Source organism: Neofelis nebulosa, chromosome 11 (genome assembly GCF_028018385.1).
Source record: "Neofelis nebulosa isolate mNeoNeb1 chromosome 11, mNeoNeb1.pri, whole genome shotgun sequence".
NCBI classification, from domain to species: Eukaryota; Metazoa; Chordata; class Mammalia; order Carnivora; family Felidae; genus Neofelis; species Neofelis nebulosa.
The window spans coordinates 30,749,703-30,762,247 of NC_080792.1; the positions used below are offsets into that span (position 1 = coordinate 30,749,703).

The following is a 12,545-nucleotide window of genomic DNA, read 5'->3' on the forward strand; positions in this document are numbered from 1 at the left end:
GTTTTCATAGCATGACAATACAAGGTTTTAAAAAATCTGTTGGAAGAATTTTAAAATGCCAACTATGTGGGAACAAGTAGAAAGGGAAAGAAAAGGACTTTGGTTCATAAAATTTTCCATGATGCAAAAGACTGAAGCTAATTTTTCCCAAGACACAGTCCTGACACTCAGAGTGACTGCTCGCCAATGTGCAGGAACCTGTCACTTGTATAGTAGCTTTCTGAGAGTCACCCAATGCCCCTTCCTCCCCCATTCCAGTATATACTAAATGTCATTTGCTCCTAAGCTCCAGAGCAAAGGAATTCTTTGTGGAGCAATAATTGATAGTTGGAGTTACAGCTTCAGTTCTCTCCTTTGGAAAATTTCTTAACATTTTTAAAAGGCACACTCTTCTGATTAAAATTAATCAGAATCTGACACCATATATTGCCCAGTTCCTCAACCCCAGAAATATCATCAGTTTAGAAAAAAAAATGTTTTCCTTTGAAAATAACCAATAATTATCATATCATTCACTTTCAATTTCAGTCTGATTCTTCTAACTATTTTGCACAATCCTATTAGAAGTCAGGGGTTTTAACCAGAAATGTCATTCCAGGAGAAGTCTCATTATATGCAAAAGTCATAACCGAGAGTGAGTCTGAATACAGAAGGGATTATTCCCATCTGTTCCTAAGTACTTTAACTGGTCAAATGTCAGATATTAAAGGGGAGAGAGCTGACAGACAGATGGAGCAACAGCATCAGCAAAATGTTTAGACTATTTATTAGGAAGTAAGTGATTATAGTGGGAAAACTGTTGTCTTATTTCAAATGGATCAATGTGCGGTGGATCTTTTCTAACGAAAATATACCAAAGAAAATTTTAGAAAGCAAGAAAACATATTCTTGCATGTCACCGTGTTCATATGATGCAGAGATTTCTCTCTTCTCACTCTTACCCGAAATCATCTCTGTAAATTGCATTATTCTGATAACTCGCAGGCACATTTTTACTGATCTAGATGATCAGGAGATTTTCTATTAAGAACTGACACGAATGAGTTTGGGGGCTCATCTCCATGTGCTTGTGAGCCCCCACAGAATAGCAAAGCTAATCTCCACTAGTCCAACAGTTAAAATAATTGATGAGTATGTGTTGAATCCTCAGGAGAGACGGGAGGAAGAAAGAAGGAAAGGGAGAGGAGAGGATTGGAGGGCGGAGGGGAGGAGGGCAGGTGCTGATTTCAACCCTGTAGCGTCAGGATTGCGTCAATTCGGGTTTCAGCCACGTCTAGAGTCTCAGAGACGAGCTTCTCAGAAGAGCCAAAACAGGAACAGGGGTGGCAAATCACTGTGCGAGGGCGAGCGGACCACCTCCTCCCCCCTTTGCCTCCTCCCGGTTGCAGGCGCAGGTCCCCTGGGCTCTGCGCTGTTGTTTTCAGCACTCGGGAAAGCCGGCGCTTCAGATCCAGGCAAGTGAATCAAGCCAGGGAGTTTTCCGTTCAGCACCTCGGACAGAACACGCAGCAAAAAATGGCTCCGATCACTACCAGCCGGGAAGAATTTGGTAAGCAAGTTACTCAACTTGTAACTGCGGTTGTTTCTTGAATACTCCGGGGTGGGCTGTGTTGTTGTTGTTGTTGTTGTTGTTGTTGTTGTTATTTTTATTTTTCCATGGGATGTTGAATATAGATCTCCTAGGTAGTTAATCTGAAAAGAAAATGAGAACTGTAAAGGGGCAATCGTGGCTTATCTGTTGTTTCTCCCTTCCTCCCTATCTTCCTCCTCAAAAAAATTGCTGTCTGCCAGGGAGATTTTACATCCAAGAAGTTCCTAAATGTTCGGGTAGCTCTGTAAATTGCAGCACGCGCTGAGTAAAGGAAAGGGGGTCTGTTGTTTGCAGTTGGTTTCATTAATTCTGTAGGTGATTTTTATTTGTAAGTAAATCTGTATTTAACTTACCAGGAGAAGCCAATGTTTCTGTGATTACATAAGGGTTTGATCTCGGTATAAAACAACTTATATGTTGAGGGTTTGGAATGTGTATTTTATTATAGAGTGTACCATAAGGTTGTTTTTCTCTGCTATGTTTTTCTTGTATTCTTGAAATATGTTGCTAGTGAAAAACACAGAATCCTATGATGCTAGGGTGTTAGAGTGGTATTTGAAATGAACTAGCTTGGCCCATTGCATTTCACAGGTGAGGTAACCAGAGCCCAGAGAGATGAGGGACGTATTTCAGGTCAAACAGTTAATGAAAAGCTTTTGGAAAGTAGAATTAGGACTCCTATTTTCCAGTTCAATTTCCCTTTTCCTATACCAAATTTTTGGCATCATTGCTCTCCTTCTCTCTTTCAGTAAATAAAAACAGATGTACTTCAAATTAAAAAGTAGTATTTTAGGTCACATTATATTCCAAAGATAAGAGGTAGAGTTTTACTTACTTCACAAGTATTCAAAAAAATCAAGAAATTTTATAGAAGTTTGTGAATAAGGAATGATATCTATGAGACCATGATAATTGTTATTTAACTGAGTGAAATGACTGAGGTCTTTGCTCTCAGAAGCTTAAAATCTCATTGGTAGAGAATATACAAGGAGTAGGTGAGTCTTTCCATGATTTAGTGAATATTTTGCCTTGTGACTTACGTATGAAATAGGGACAATCTGTGACATTATATTCAGAAATGAGTTTCCTTTACAGGCTTCCATTTGGGTGATTGATATATATTATTATGATGTGTATTCCCAATTTCTGATTTGAAAATAAGAAATTTTCCAATACTGAGGCATTTTCAGAGATTGTGCTGGTAAAAATATGTTTCAGCTTGGGCCATTGGTCTGTTTAAGAAAAAAAAAAAAGAGGATCATTTTCTATTGCTTTTATTGTTCTCCTAGCATTGGCTAAAGAATTGCCTTAGTTCATGACTTTGGTTTTGCTCCCTGGCCTTGGATTATTAGAGTCCAGGAGTGGATTCTCCCCTGCCACCCCCCCCCCCACCCCCTCCACACACAAAGACTTGAATAGAAGAAAAAAACTGAAAAGCTGATACTAAGTTTAGCTGATTATCTTTAGCTCTTGTTTGATTCTTTTTCTGTAGCATTTGCTGTGTTTTCTACTTGGAGAATTCAAAGGTTTATTTTTCATCTCTACATGATTCAGTTTCTTGATATAATTAAACTATAGAATTTTTATTATTGTTTTTTAATCTTCTTATATATGTCTTCTCTTATTTGTCATTGCTGGTTCTTATATTCTTTGAGTTCAGTTTTGAAATTATGAAGTAGGTAGGCAGAAGATTTGGGGGGGGAGGGGAGTAACAAAAGATTGTTCTTTCAGGGGTTATTCAAACAAGGGTTAACCCTTTTCTAACTGAGACTTTTAACTTTATTATTCACTATTTGGGATAAAAACAGATAAGAATGAAACTAAATGCAGATAATACTACATTAGTTATATTCACTATGACTATATTAAACATTGACTCAATTGATGCACTGTGTCCAGATATAGCAATACTGCTTTTACTTACACACTGTTACTAATCATTTGTTGGAGAAATATGCTTACATATGGCACATGATAAGCTTCATGCATAATCAGTATTACCTAATGTCAGTAATTTAATGTGCCCTCATTCAAGAAAGAATGCCAAATTCAATTTGATTACCATTTGCCATGTGGAAATATGCTAGAAAAAAATCAGTTATGGATAAAATTGAACTCTAAATTATCTATTCTCACTCTTCTCTTTACATGTTAAGGAATGATGATTCATTCATTACCATTGTTTTGTTTTTATCCTACTTAGGTGTAATTAATTTGTTCTTTGGGTAATTCAGTGTTTGAGAAATTATGAATCTGTATCCAAAGAGTTTGTAGTGTTAAAAGTTATATAATATCAATATCCTGTTGTTCATCTTTTTTGTTCTTTTTTTCCTAATATATGTAACATTTCTCTTATCATAATTGGGATGGAAATTATTGATGTTTGTGACAATAGCAGATAATGTTCCTCCATTTCTTAAAATTATTGGAACCACTGAGCCCTTAGATGTTTGCTTCTTGAATCCGGGATAAATAAAGAACTACTAAGAATACAAAATCTCCCAGTATTTCAAAAATGTGTATTTAGAGCTCCATAATCAGTAAAAATTGATGCTTCTGGAAAGCCTCAAAATGTCAAGAAAACATAATGAAATTAGTACTGACCTACCATGCTGTAGTTGATTCATGTTATCTGAGAAAACAAAGGTAGGTCAGGGTCATTTAGCATCCCCCATCCCGACCTAGGCCCTGTTTCATCTTTTCTTTTTATTTATGAAAAAAAAACTGAAATGAAGAAGTTTCTGTCATACGGTATTTTTTTCGGCATGTCACACAGTGGATGTGTTTATTCCTGAAGGTGACATGAAATGTGTACATAACTCATACCCAGAAGAGTTGGAAAGTAATCCAATCTGTGCAGCCTACAGCATTTGCCAGCTCCAGTATGCTTTTCAAATAGGCTCATGTCTCCAACTCTGCTCCTTTAATGTATGTTATTGGTCATTTGATTTTTCAGATGAAATCCCCACAGTGGTGGGGATCTTCAGTGCATTTGGCCTGGTCTTCACAGTCTCTCTGTTTGCATGGATCTGCTGTCAGAGAAAATCATCCAAGTCTAACAAGACTCCTCCATATAAGTTTGTGCATGTACTAAAGGGAGTTGATATTTATCCCGAAAACCTAAGTAGCAAGAAGAAGTTTGGAGCAGATGACAAAAATGAAGTAAAGAATAAGCCAGCTGTGCCAAAGAATTCATTACATCTCGACCTTGAGAAGAGAGATCTCAATGGCAATTTTCCCAAAACAAACCTCAAAGCTAGTAGCCCTTCTGATCTGGAGAGTGTGACCCCAAAGCTCTTTTCAGAAGGGGAGAAAGAAGCCGTTTCCCCTGATAGCTTAAAGTCCAGCACTTCCCTTACTTCAGAAGAGAAACAGGAGAAGCTGGGAACCCTCTTCTTCTCCTTAGAGTACAACTTTGAGAAGAAAGCATTTGTGGTAAATATCAAGGAAGCCCGTGGCTTGCCAGCCATGGATGAGCAGTCGATGACCTCTGACCCGTATATCAAAATGACGATCCTCCCAGAGAAGAAGCATAAAGTGAAAACCAGAGTTCTGAGAAAGACCTTGGACCCAGCTTTTGATGAGACCTTTACATTCTATGGGATCCTCTATACTCAGATCCAAGAGTTGGCCTTGCACTTCACAATCTTGAGTTTCGACAGGTTTTCAAGAGATGATATCATTGGAGAAGTCCTTATTCCTCTTGCAGGAATTGAATTATCTGATGGAAAAATGTTAATGAACAGAGAGATTATCAAGAGAAATGTTAGGGTAATTCATTTTTAGTGCTTAAAGTATTTATAAACATTCTTTTATTCAGTTTCTTTGTATCTAGGGGATTTTCATTAAAATGATAAGTTTTATACATATCATCTTTACCATGTTTAATTATTATTAATCATAATCAAATGGGGAGCAAGGGAATAGAGGAGATGAAAGAAAATTTAACCCACAGCTGAAATGTTTAAATTATTTTAATTATATCAAATAAATAGGCATCCTTTGTGGATATTTAAAGAATACTTATATAAATATTTTTGTTAATTTCTATCTTAAGTATTGTGACTGCCACTTAAACTAAAATGCAGGCAAATATTTCTTATAAGCAAGTTAACAAAGATGTTTCATAATTGAATTTGAAATTGAAATTGAAATATAAAATTAAATCAATTTGTCCTGAGGACTTGGAAGTTATATTGACTTTTCATGGAATTGCTTTTCAAGGAGGAGACATCACATCATATTGAATTATAAATGTCCATGACTATGTTGTATGACAAGAAGTGAGTTACTCTGCCTTTGTAGGTATACTGCTTTGGTAGTTCTGAGACTATTATAAGACATCAAATTAATACTATTTCCCCTTTAAATATAGAACTTAATTGATTTAAACTATAATATTTTAGAAAGATTCTGTAGAATACTGTAAAGCTCACCTTTATTTTTTTGTTGAAATTAATGAAAAGTCAGAGTTCAGAAATGCTAAGTAGCTTGTTTGAGACACTCAGATGTTTAGCAGCATAGTAGGAATAAATATCTATTCGTACTTGGACTGTTTATTCATATAATAACCCCATGTGTATATAGACTGAAGTGTTAAGAGCTCTGGCCAGCCATCATTCTTAGTTATAATCCAGCTCTGAGTTTTCATTTTGTTTCATCAGTTAAAACTTGTACTTTGAGTTCTTGGTCATCTTAGCTAATGTCTTTAAAGTGCAAATAAAATCTAAGTAGTGTACAAAGAAGGATCTTATGATACTCTTCAAAAACAAAGTATTAAAAATTGAGTCAATTTCCTCCAAAACTTAATTCATTCCTTGGATTAAATGAGGACTTTGAGTGGGGGCTGAGGATAGAGAATTTTAATTCCATCAGCCCTGTGGGTCAGGAGAGTGGTGGCAGTCAGAATAAATTTCAGTTAGTCTGAATTCAAATTCCAGTAATGTTAGTGTTTTTTAAAAAATTGAAATCAAATCAAACTTAACATGAGTCATTTTGCCCTATACAGATCCTTTCAAATGAATAGACAATTTTCATTACTATTAGTAACTTCAAAAAGTAATTATTTAGTTAAAAAGCAAAAGTAAAAAAAAAAATCCTCTGTAAAAGCTATACTCTAAACATCTTTAAACATTTCTAGTAATGGGTGTGGCTAACTCATTACAAATTTTAACAACCTGTAGTACCTAAAAACACCACAAGGTGGCAGCCACATGTTTTTAGAAAGTGGTAGCACTGCACAAAAGCTTGCAGTTACTCAGATCCTTAGCATAGTAAAATAAAAATAAGTAGGAAAATTACATAAAACTAGCAATATTATATTGCTTTAAAATGTTGCTATAAGCACAAATTTCAAACCCAAGAAAACAATGAGAATACTTATACCACATCTCTCTTTGTTTAGAAGTCTTCAGGACGGGGTGAGTTACTTATCTCTCTCTGCTATCAGTCCACTACAAATACTCTCACTGTGGTTGTTTTAAAAGCTCGACACCTGCCTAAATCTGATGTGTCTGGACTTTCAGGTAAGATTGCTTCTGAAAAATTCAGTCTCAGTGAACAATACAGTGGGCAAAATAGCATCTAATGTGAATTTGATTTGCCTTTTACTCATAGTTTCAAGTGATGTGATTGTTTTTCCCTGTTTCTCATTATGGAATAATGATGTGATTCAGTGCCATTAGCATGAAAAATAAAACTACATAGTTCTACCAACTAAGCCATTGCTAATACATGGTAGATGTCTGATTGAATGGGTTTGAAGCAGAAAACAGTGATAAATGCAGAGGTAAGAAGCCATTGCCAAAAATATAGCAATTGTTTGGGAGAAGAGTTCTTCATTTTAGTGTTTTTAATGAGCCAACCTACACTTATTCTGCTGGTGTTCTTTTTATTATTTTTCCTTTAATTCCTTATGTATCTTCTTGAAGAATTAGCTCTTAGTTTTTGTTACTATTAAAAAAAATTCCTCATATCACATTGTGAAAAGAACACATGACCTATGGGTTGAAAGGATCTGAGTTCAAATCCTAACCCTTCCATTTTAGCATATAACCTTGGCTATGTTTCATAATCTCTACACAAACTAATAAGTAATGATACTTACCTTGAGAGAGATTGTGAGGACTAGAAAGATATACTTCATTAAATATCACCTAGTTCTATTATTATTTTTAATATTATTATTGCTATTATTTAATAATGGCAGTTGAACACATTGTCTTAAATGTTTAGATTAGGAAGCTCAAATGAACTCATATGCTTCAACCAGAAAGAGGCAAAAAGAATATAATTAAATGTGTGAAAAAGTAGCATGATCCTAAAATCCACATATTAAAGGAAGATCAACTCTGAAAAACAGGAAGCAAACTCAGCAGGTGATTAAAGAAGCACAAAATTTAAAGCAAAAAGGACATTGCCATTGTGAATTCTAAATGCCTGTTCAACAGAAAAAGCAGAGAGGTAGAGAGGCTTGTCCAAAGTCATACAACTCAGAAAGGTTAGATCTTGTCTAATGTTTTTTTCTTCTATCCTATTTTCTGGAATGAGTTACAAGTAATCAGAGTGTGCCTCTGGAATATTTTGTTTTCTTCTCCTCTATATTATCTCGTCTTCCTGCCATTGCACTTCTGTTCTCATCCTCTGGTTTAGAACAGTTTACTCTTCACATTCACATTCTTATTGTCAATTTGTTGACAATAGAGAAGCCAAGCTGTATCCATGTTTTCACTTTGTTCTGATTCATTTTCACTGCAATCTCATTTTATTGGCATGCAGTAACCTCCAAGGGCACCATTATACTGAAATCAACTCTCCAGCCAGGTTCTGCCAGTGTAACGTCTGTTGTTTACCATTGCAGATCCCTACGTGAAAGTGAACCTGTACCATGCCAAAAAGAGAATCTCTAAAAAGAAGACTCATGTGAAGAAATGCACCCCTAATGCAGTGTTCAATGAACTGTTTGTCTTTGATATTCCTTGTGAGGGTCTTGAAGAGATAAGTGTTGAGTTTCTGGTTTTGGATTCTGAAAGGGGATCCAGAAATGAGGTGATAGGGCGGTTGGTCCTGGGAGCAACAGCAGAAGGAACCGGTGGAGAGCACTGGAAAGAGATCTGTGACTATCCCAGGAGACAAATTGCCAAGTGGCATATGCTCTGTGATGGGTAGCATCCTAGACATGATGAGTTGGAACTTAATGATTTTTACTAGGCAAGGAACAATTTCCTTTCTCTTTTTTTCTCTGATACATGATTGCAAGCTTGTGACGACAAGCTACTTTTTTTTTTTTTTTTTGGTTAGAAATGGATTGAATTAGCAAACCCGAAAGTAACTGTCAATGTGTATCATGATCATTTCCCCTGATATTAAAGAAGTTGGGTAGATTTTCATGAGATATTCAATCTCTGCTGCAGGTTACCAAAGTAGCCAAGCATTTTATGAATATTACAGTGCAATCCCAAGCTATTGATGTGGTTTAGAAGGTGGTGATCTCATGTCACTAGAAAGAAATGTGATTTTTAGGACTTAGAAATGAAAAGCATGCTTTCTCTTATGAAAATTCATCCATTTTTCTTCAGGTGGGGAAATTACTTTTTCTTTAAATCCAAAGATATTAAAGAAATGTTCTCTGGTTTGTTTTTATCCATTATGTCATGTGAAAATGGTCGTCTTGCAAAAAAAAGTATATGGTCCTTTCTCTTTAGTTTGTAATTATTTGATACAATTTTATTATACAAGGAGTAACTTGGTTTTCTTTCAAAAGGACAGTGAACAAGCTGAGAAATCATTTTATCAAAGGGCTGAGTTGAGAACACTGTGGCTGAAATATTATTTTTCTCTCTCCTAAGGTTATATGTGAGTCAAATGTTATAAAATATAATCTCACATAAGAACCATGGCCTTGAATTATCCACTGACTATCACAAACATCAGTGTGGTCTAAGCAAGCCCTGTTTACCTTTGTTAAGTTGTGGAATTAGTTAGTTCAGTTAGAAATCCAGCTAGAAATGCAGCTTCCTGAAAGGAAATATGTATAGTATGCAAGTGTACATTCAAGTCTATCCCTTGTACGCAGAAAAGGCATGGCTAACTAAGTCTTTGTTTAGCATCTTCTTCCCCAGAAAGGCCTAAGCTACTATTTGGAAAGAAACAAACAAGATTTAAGTTTTTTCCATTACTGGATAGAAAGCATTACTTAAACCAACAAAGTAATGACTAAACTATAGTTACACAGCGAGCCTAATATAATTTACACATGTTCACACAAAATGTATTTAGGCTGTCAAATTAGCACAACAGAGTATGTTTCACTATCTCTTCTAGGCTAATTTGCCTTGAGCTGTTGTCTGTGGAACAGTTTATAGACTTGTGTCTTGTATGGTTTTCCAGTGCCAGGGCTCTGAAATTCAATAAAAACCTGCTAGAGCAAAGTGGTGCCCTGTGATTACTTGAAAGAATGAACTTGAGATAATGTCACTATATCTGAGTTTTTAGAGAGTATGAGTGAAACTGGGTACAGTTGAATTATTAAATATGCAAGTTAGAAATAAAGTCTACTGAAAAATTTACATTTTGAGTCAGGTTTTGTGTCCGTACTTTAGCAGTTTTTGAGAATGTGTTTGATATCACAGTGTTTGTAAATTCTCTGACAATGCATTTTCAAAACAACTTATACATGCTTTTTATGACTATGCCTAATGTAAAGAAAATGTTTTACATTCCGTATGTACAAAGATTGAAGTCAACCTCTTTTTTGTGCTTTAAGATGACTTTGGGATTAAAAAAAATATTCCCCGATCATTGTCTTTATTACACCAGAAAGTCACCTCACAACATTTCTATGAAAGCAACATGAAATGAATTGTAGTCAGTGCATGGTTTGGGGAAATAAAATGGCCTTTTTATGTATGTATATTTGGTTAAATAGGCCATGGAATATAATATATTTTGGAGCTCTAAACAGTTGTGAGAAGTCAACTCTAAGTATCCTTCACAGAAACCAGAAGTTAATGATTATACCAAGTAAAGTATAGTTGTTGGAGGGAGATTTTTTTAAGTAGAACAACAAAACCAACAACAAATACTTTTAAAATTACAATGAATAATTTGTAAATAGTTTTTAGTTTTTAAAATTTAAAGTGTTTTTGAGTGTGAAAAGTTGAGTATAACTCTTTGTAACTGCTTTTAAGGAAAGAAAGAAGGAAAACTAGAAAGGAATTGAAATAGGCAGGGACATATGTGATCCCATCATCTTCTGAAAATTATACTGTTTTATAATGTATTACAATATCAGTGTGAATATCTTGAATTCTGTTACAAATCCTGCGCTGTATTAAACATGTAAATTAATTGTTTGTCTGATTAGCCAATCCAACCACCCTAAAGGGGAGGTCTCCATGTTTGAAGAACTGTGTAACTCAGTAACTGACTTGTTCTGATGTTGTAACTCAATAGAAGTGATTTGGAAGGAAGCATGGTGTATGAGATGGTGTCTGTTCTTTCGTGCCAGCTCTGTATGATGTTTGTAAGACCATGTTTGTAAGACATGAATAAATTGCTGCTTTTGCCCAACCCATTTCAACTCAAACTTTCTGCCAATGGACTCTGTGATAAGACTTCTCTTATATCTTTCTAAGCTTTAAGGTTCCTGAATAGATCCCCTGGCTTTGAACAGGGATCATCAGTGATTCTGCACCAAGGTCTTTAATGTGCCTTATTTTATTTTGTTTAATCCTTCATAACAATCATCTGGTACAATTATCATTATTCCTATTATACAGAAGCAAAACCTGAGACTCAAGGAGCTTAGGCATTTGGCTCCAGTGCACATGGATAGTAAATAAAAGATTTTCATGGCTTACCACACTCTTCCCTCTGTGCCACACCACACACTCCTCAAGGAGACCTCATCAACTAGCTCTGCTAGAACCTTAAAGGGGCATATGACCAAATTCATTTACTTTTCCTATATTCACTTTTCCATATTTTATTTATCTTTTTCAGTATTTTCTATCACCATTCTTTATTTCCTCTTCTTTTTTTCTCTTTTATGATCTTTTTTTTAAAATATTTATTTATTTTTTTTTTGTGAGAGAAAGAGAACACAGGCACGTGCATGTGAGTGAGGGAGGGAATCTTAAGCATGCTTTGTGCTGTCAGTGCAGAGCCTGACATAGGGGTCCACTTCATTAACCATGAAATATGACCTGAGTGGAAACCAAGAGTGAGACACTTAACCCACTAAGCCACCCAGAAATAAAATGCCCCCATCTTATTTCTCATTTTAATCTCTTTCATTACCTATTTTATATTACTGCCTTTTGTTTTCTTTTTCATTTTTCCCATATCCTGGCACTGGATTGATTTGGTTAGAAAAATGGTGTGGGAATGGAAGTCTTATTTCTTGTTAGAAAGGGGGAGAAAAAAACCTCATTGATATCTGCAATGTTCTCATCAAACACCAGCTAAGGTGACTGGGAACTATGAGGTCCACCACTGGAGGATCAGCCATCATTTATAGCATCAGTCTATATCTAGAGGCGTTCTGTGTTAACACACTTGGAAAAATGGCTTTGTAAATGGAATGCAGCTAGAACTGCCATTTTATTTTTCTTGCAAATCATATCAACTGTGTTATGAAGTTGCACAGGTATGTCAAAAGAGTTAGTTGGCCATTATATTTAAGTGTTCAAATATATTTTAGTTGTCAAAAGCAACCAGAGACACTGAGGAGATTTTCCAAGGGAATTAGTCATTAAGGAAATGCTAATTAAAACCGCAATGAGATATGACTGCACATCTATTACAATGGTTGAAATTTAAAAGTTTGAACATGTCAAGTGTTAGTGAAGATTTAGAGGAACTAGGTCATTCCTAAACTGCTGGTGGGATGCAAAATGCAGAACTAGTTTGGGAAACAAGTAGTCTCTTAAAAGTTAAACATACATCTACCCTA

General features: G+C 35.4%; 1 protein-coding gene across 3 annotated transcripts; it reads left to right on the top strand.

Moving 5' to 3' along the window:
• The first annotated feature begins 1,198 nt into the window (after window positions 1–1,198).
• Window positions 1,199–11,161, top strand: SYT4 (synaptotagmin 4). Of its 3 annotated transcripts, none has more exons than XM_058692237.1 (4): window positions 1,199–1,549; window positions 4,548–5,362; window positions 6,999–7,116; window positions 8,451–11,161. In XM_058692237.1, exons 1-4 carry the CDS (start codon window positions 1,516–1,518, stop codon window positions 8,756–8,758), a joined length of 1,275 nt encoding a protein of 424 aa, XP_058548220.1. In that variant the 5' UTR covers window positions 1,199–1,515; the 3' UTR covers window positions 8,759–11,161. The 3 variants fall into 3 exon arrangements, with proteins under 3 accessions (XP_058548220.1, XP_058548221.1, XP_058548219.1); XM_058692238.1 differs by having other exon boundaries at window positions 4,548–5,356; window positions 6,996–7,116; XM_058692236.1 differs by having other exon boundaries at window positions 1,205–1,549; window positions 6,996–7,116.
• Window positions 11,162–12,545: the final 1,384 nt, after the last annotated feature.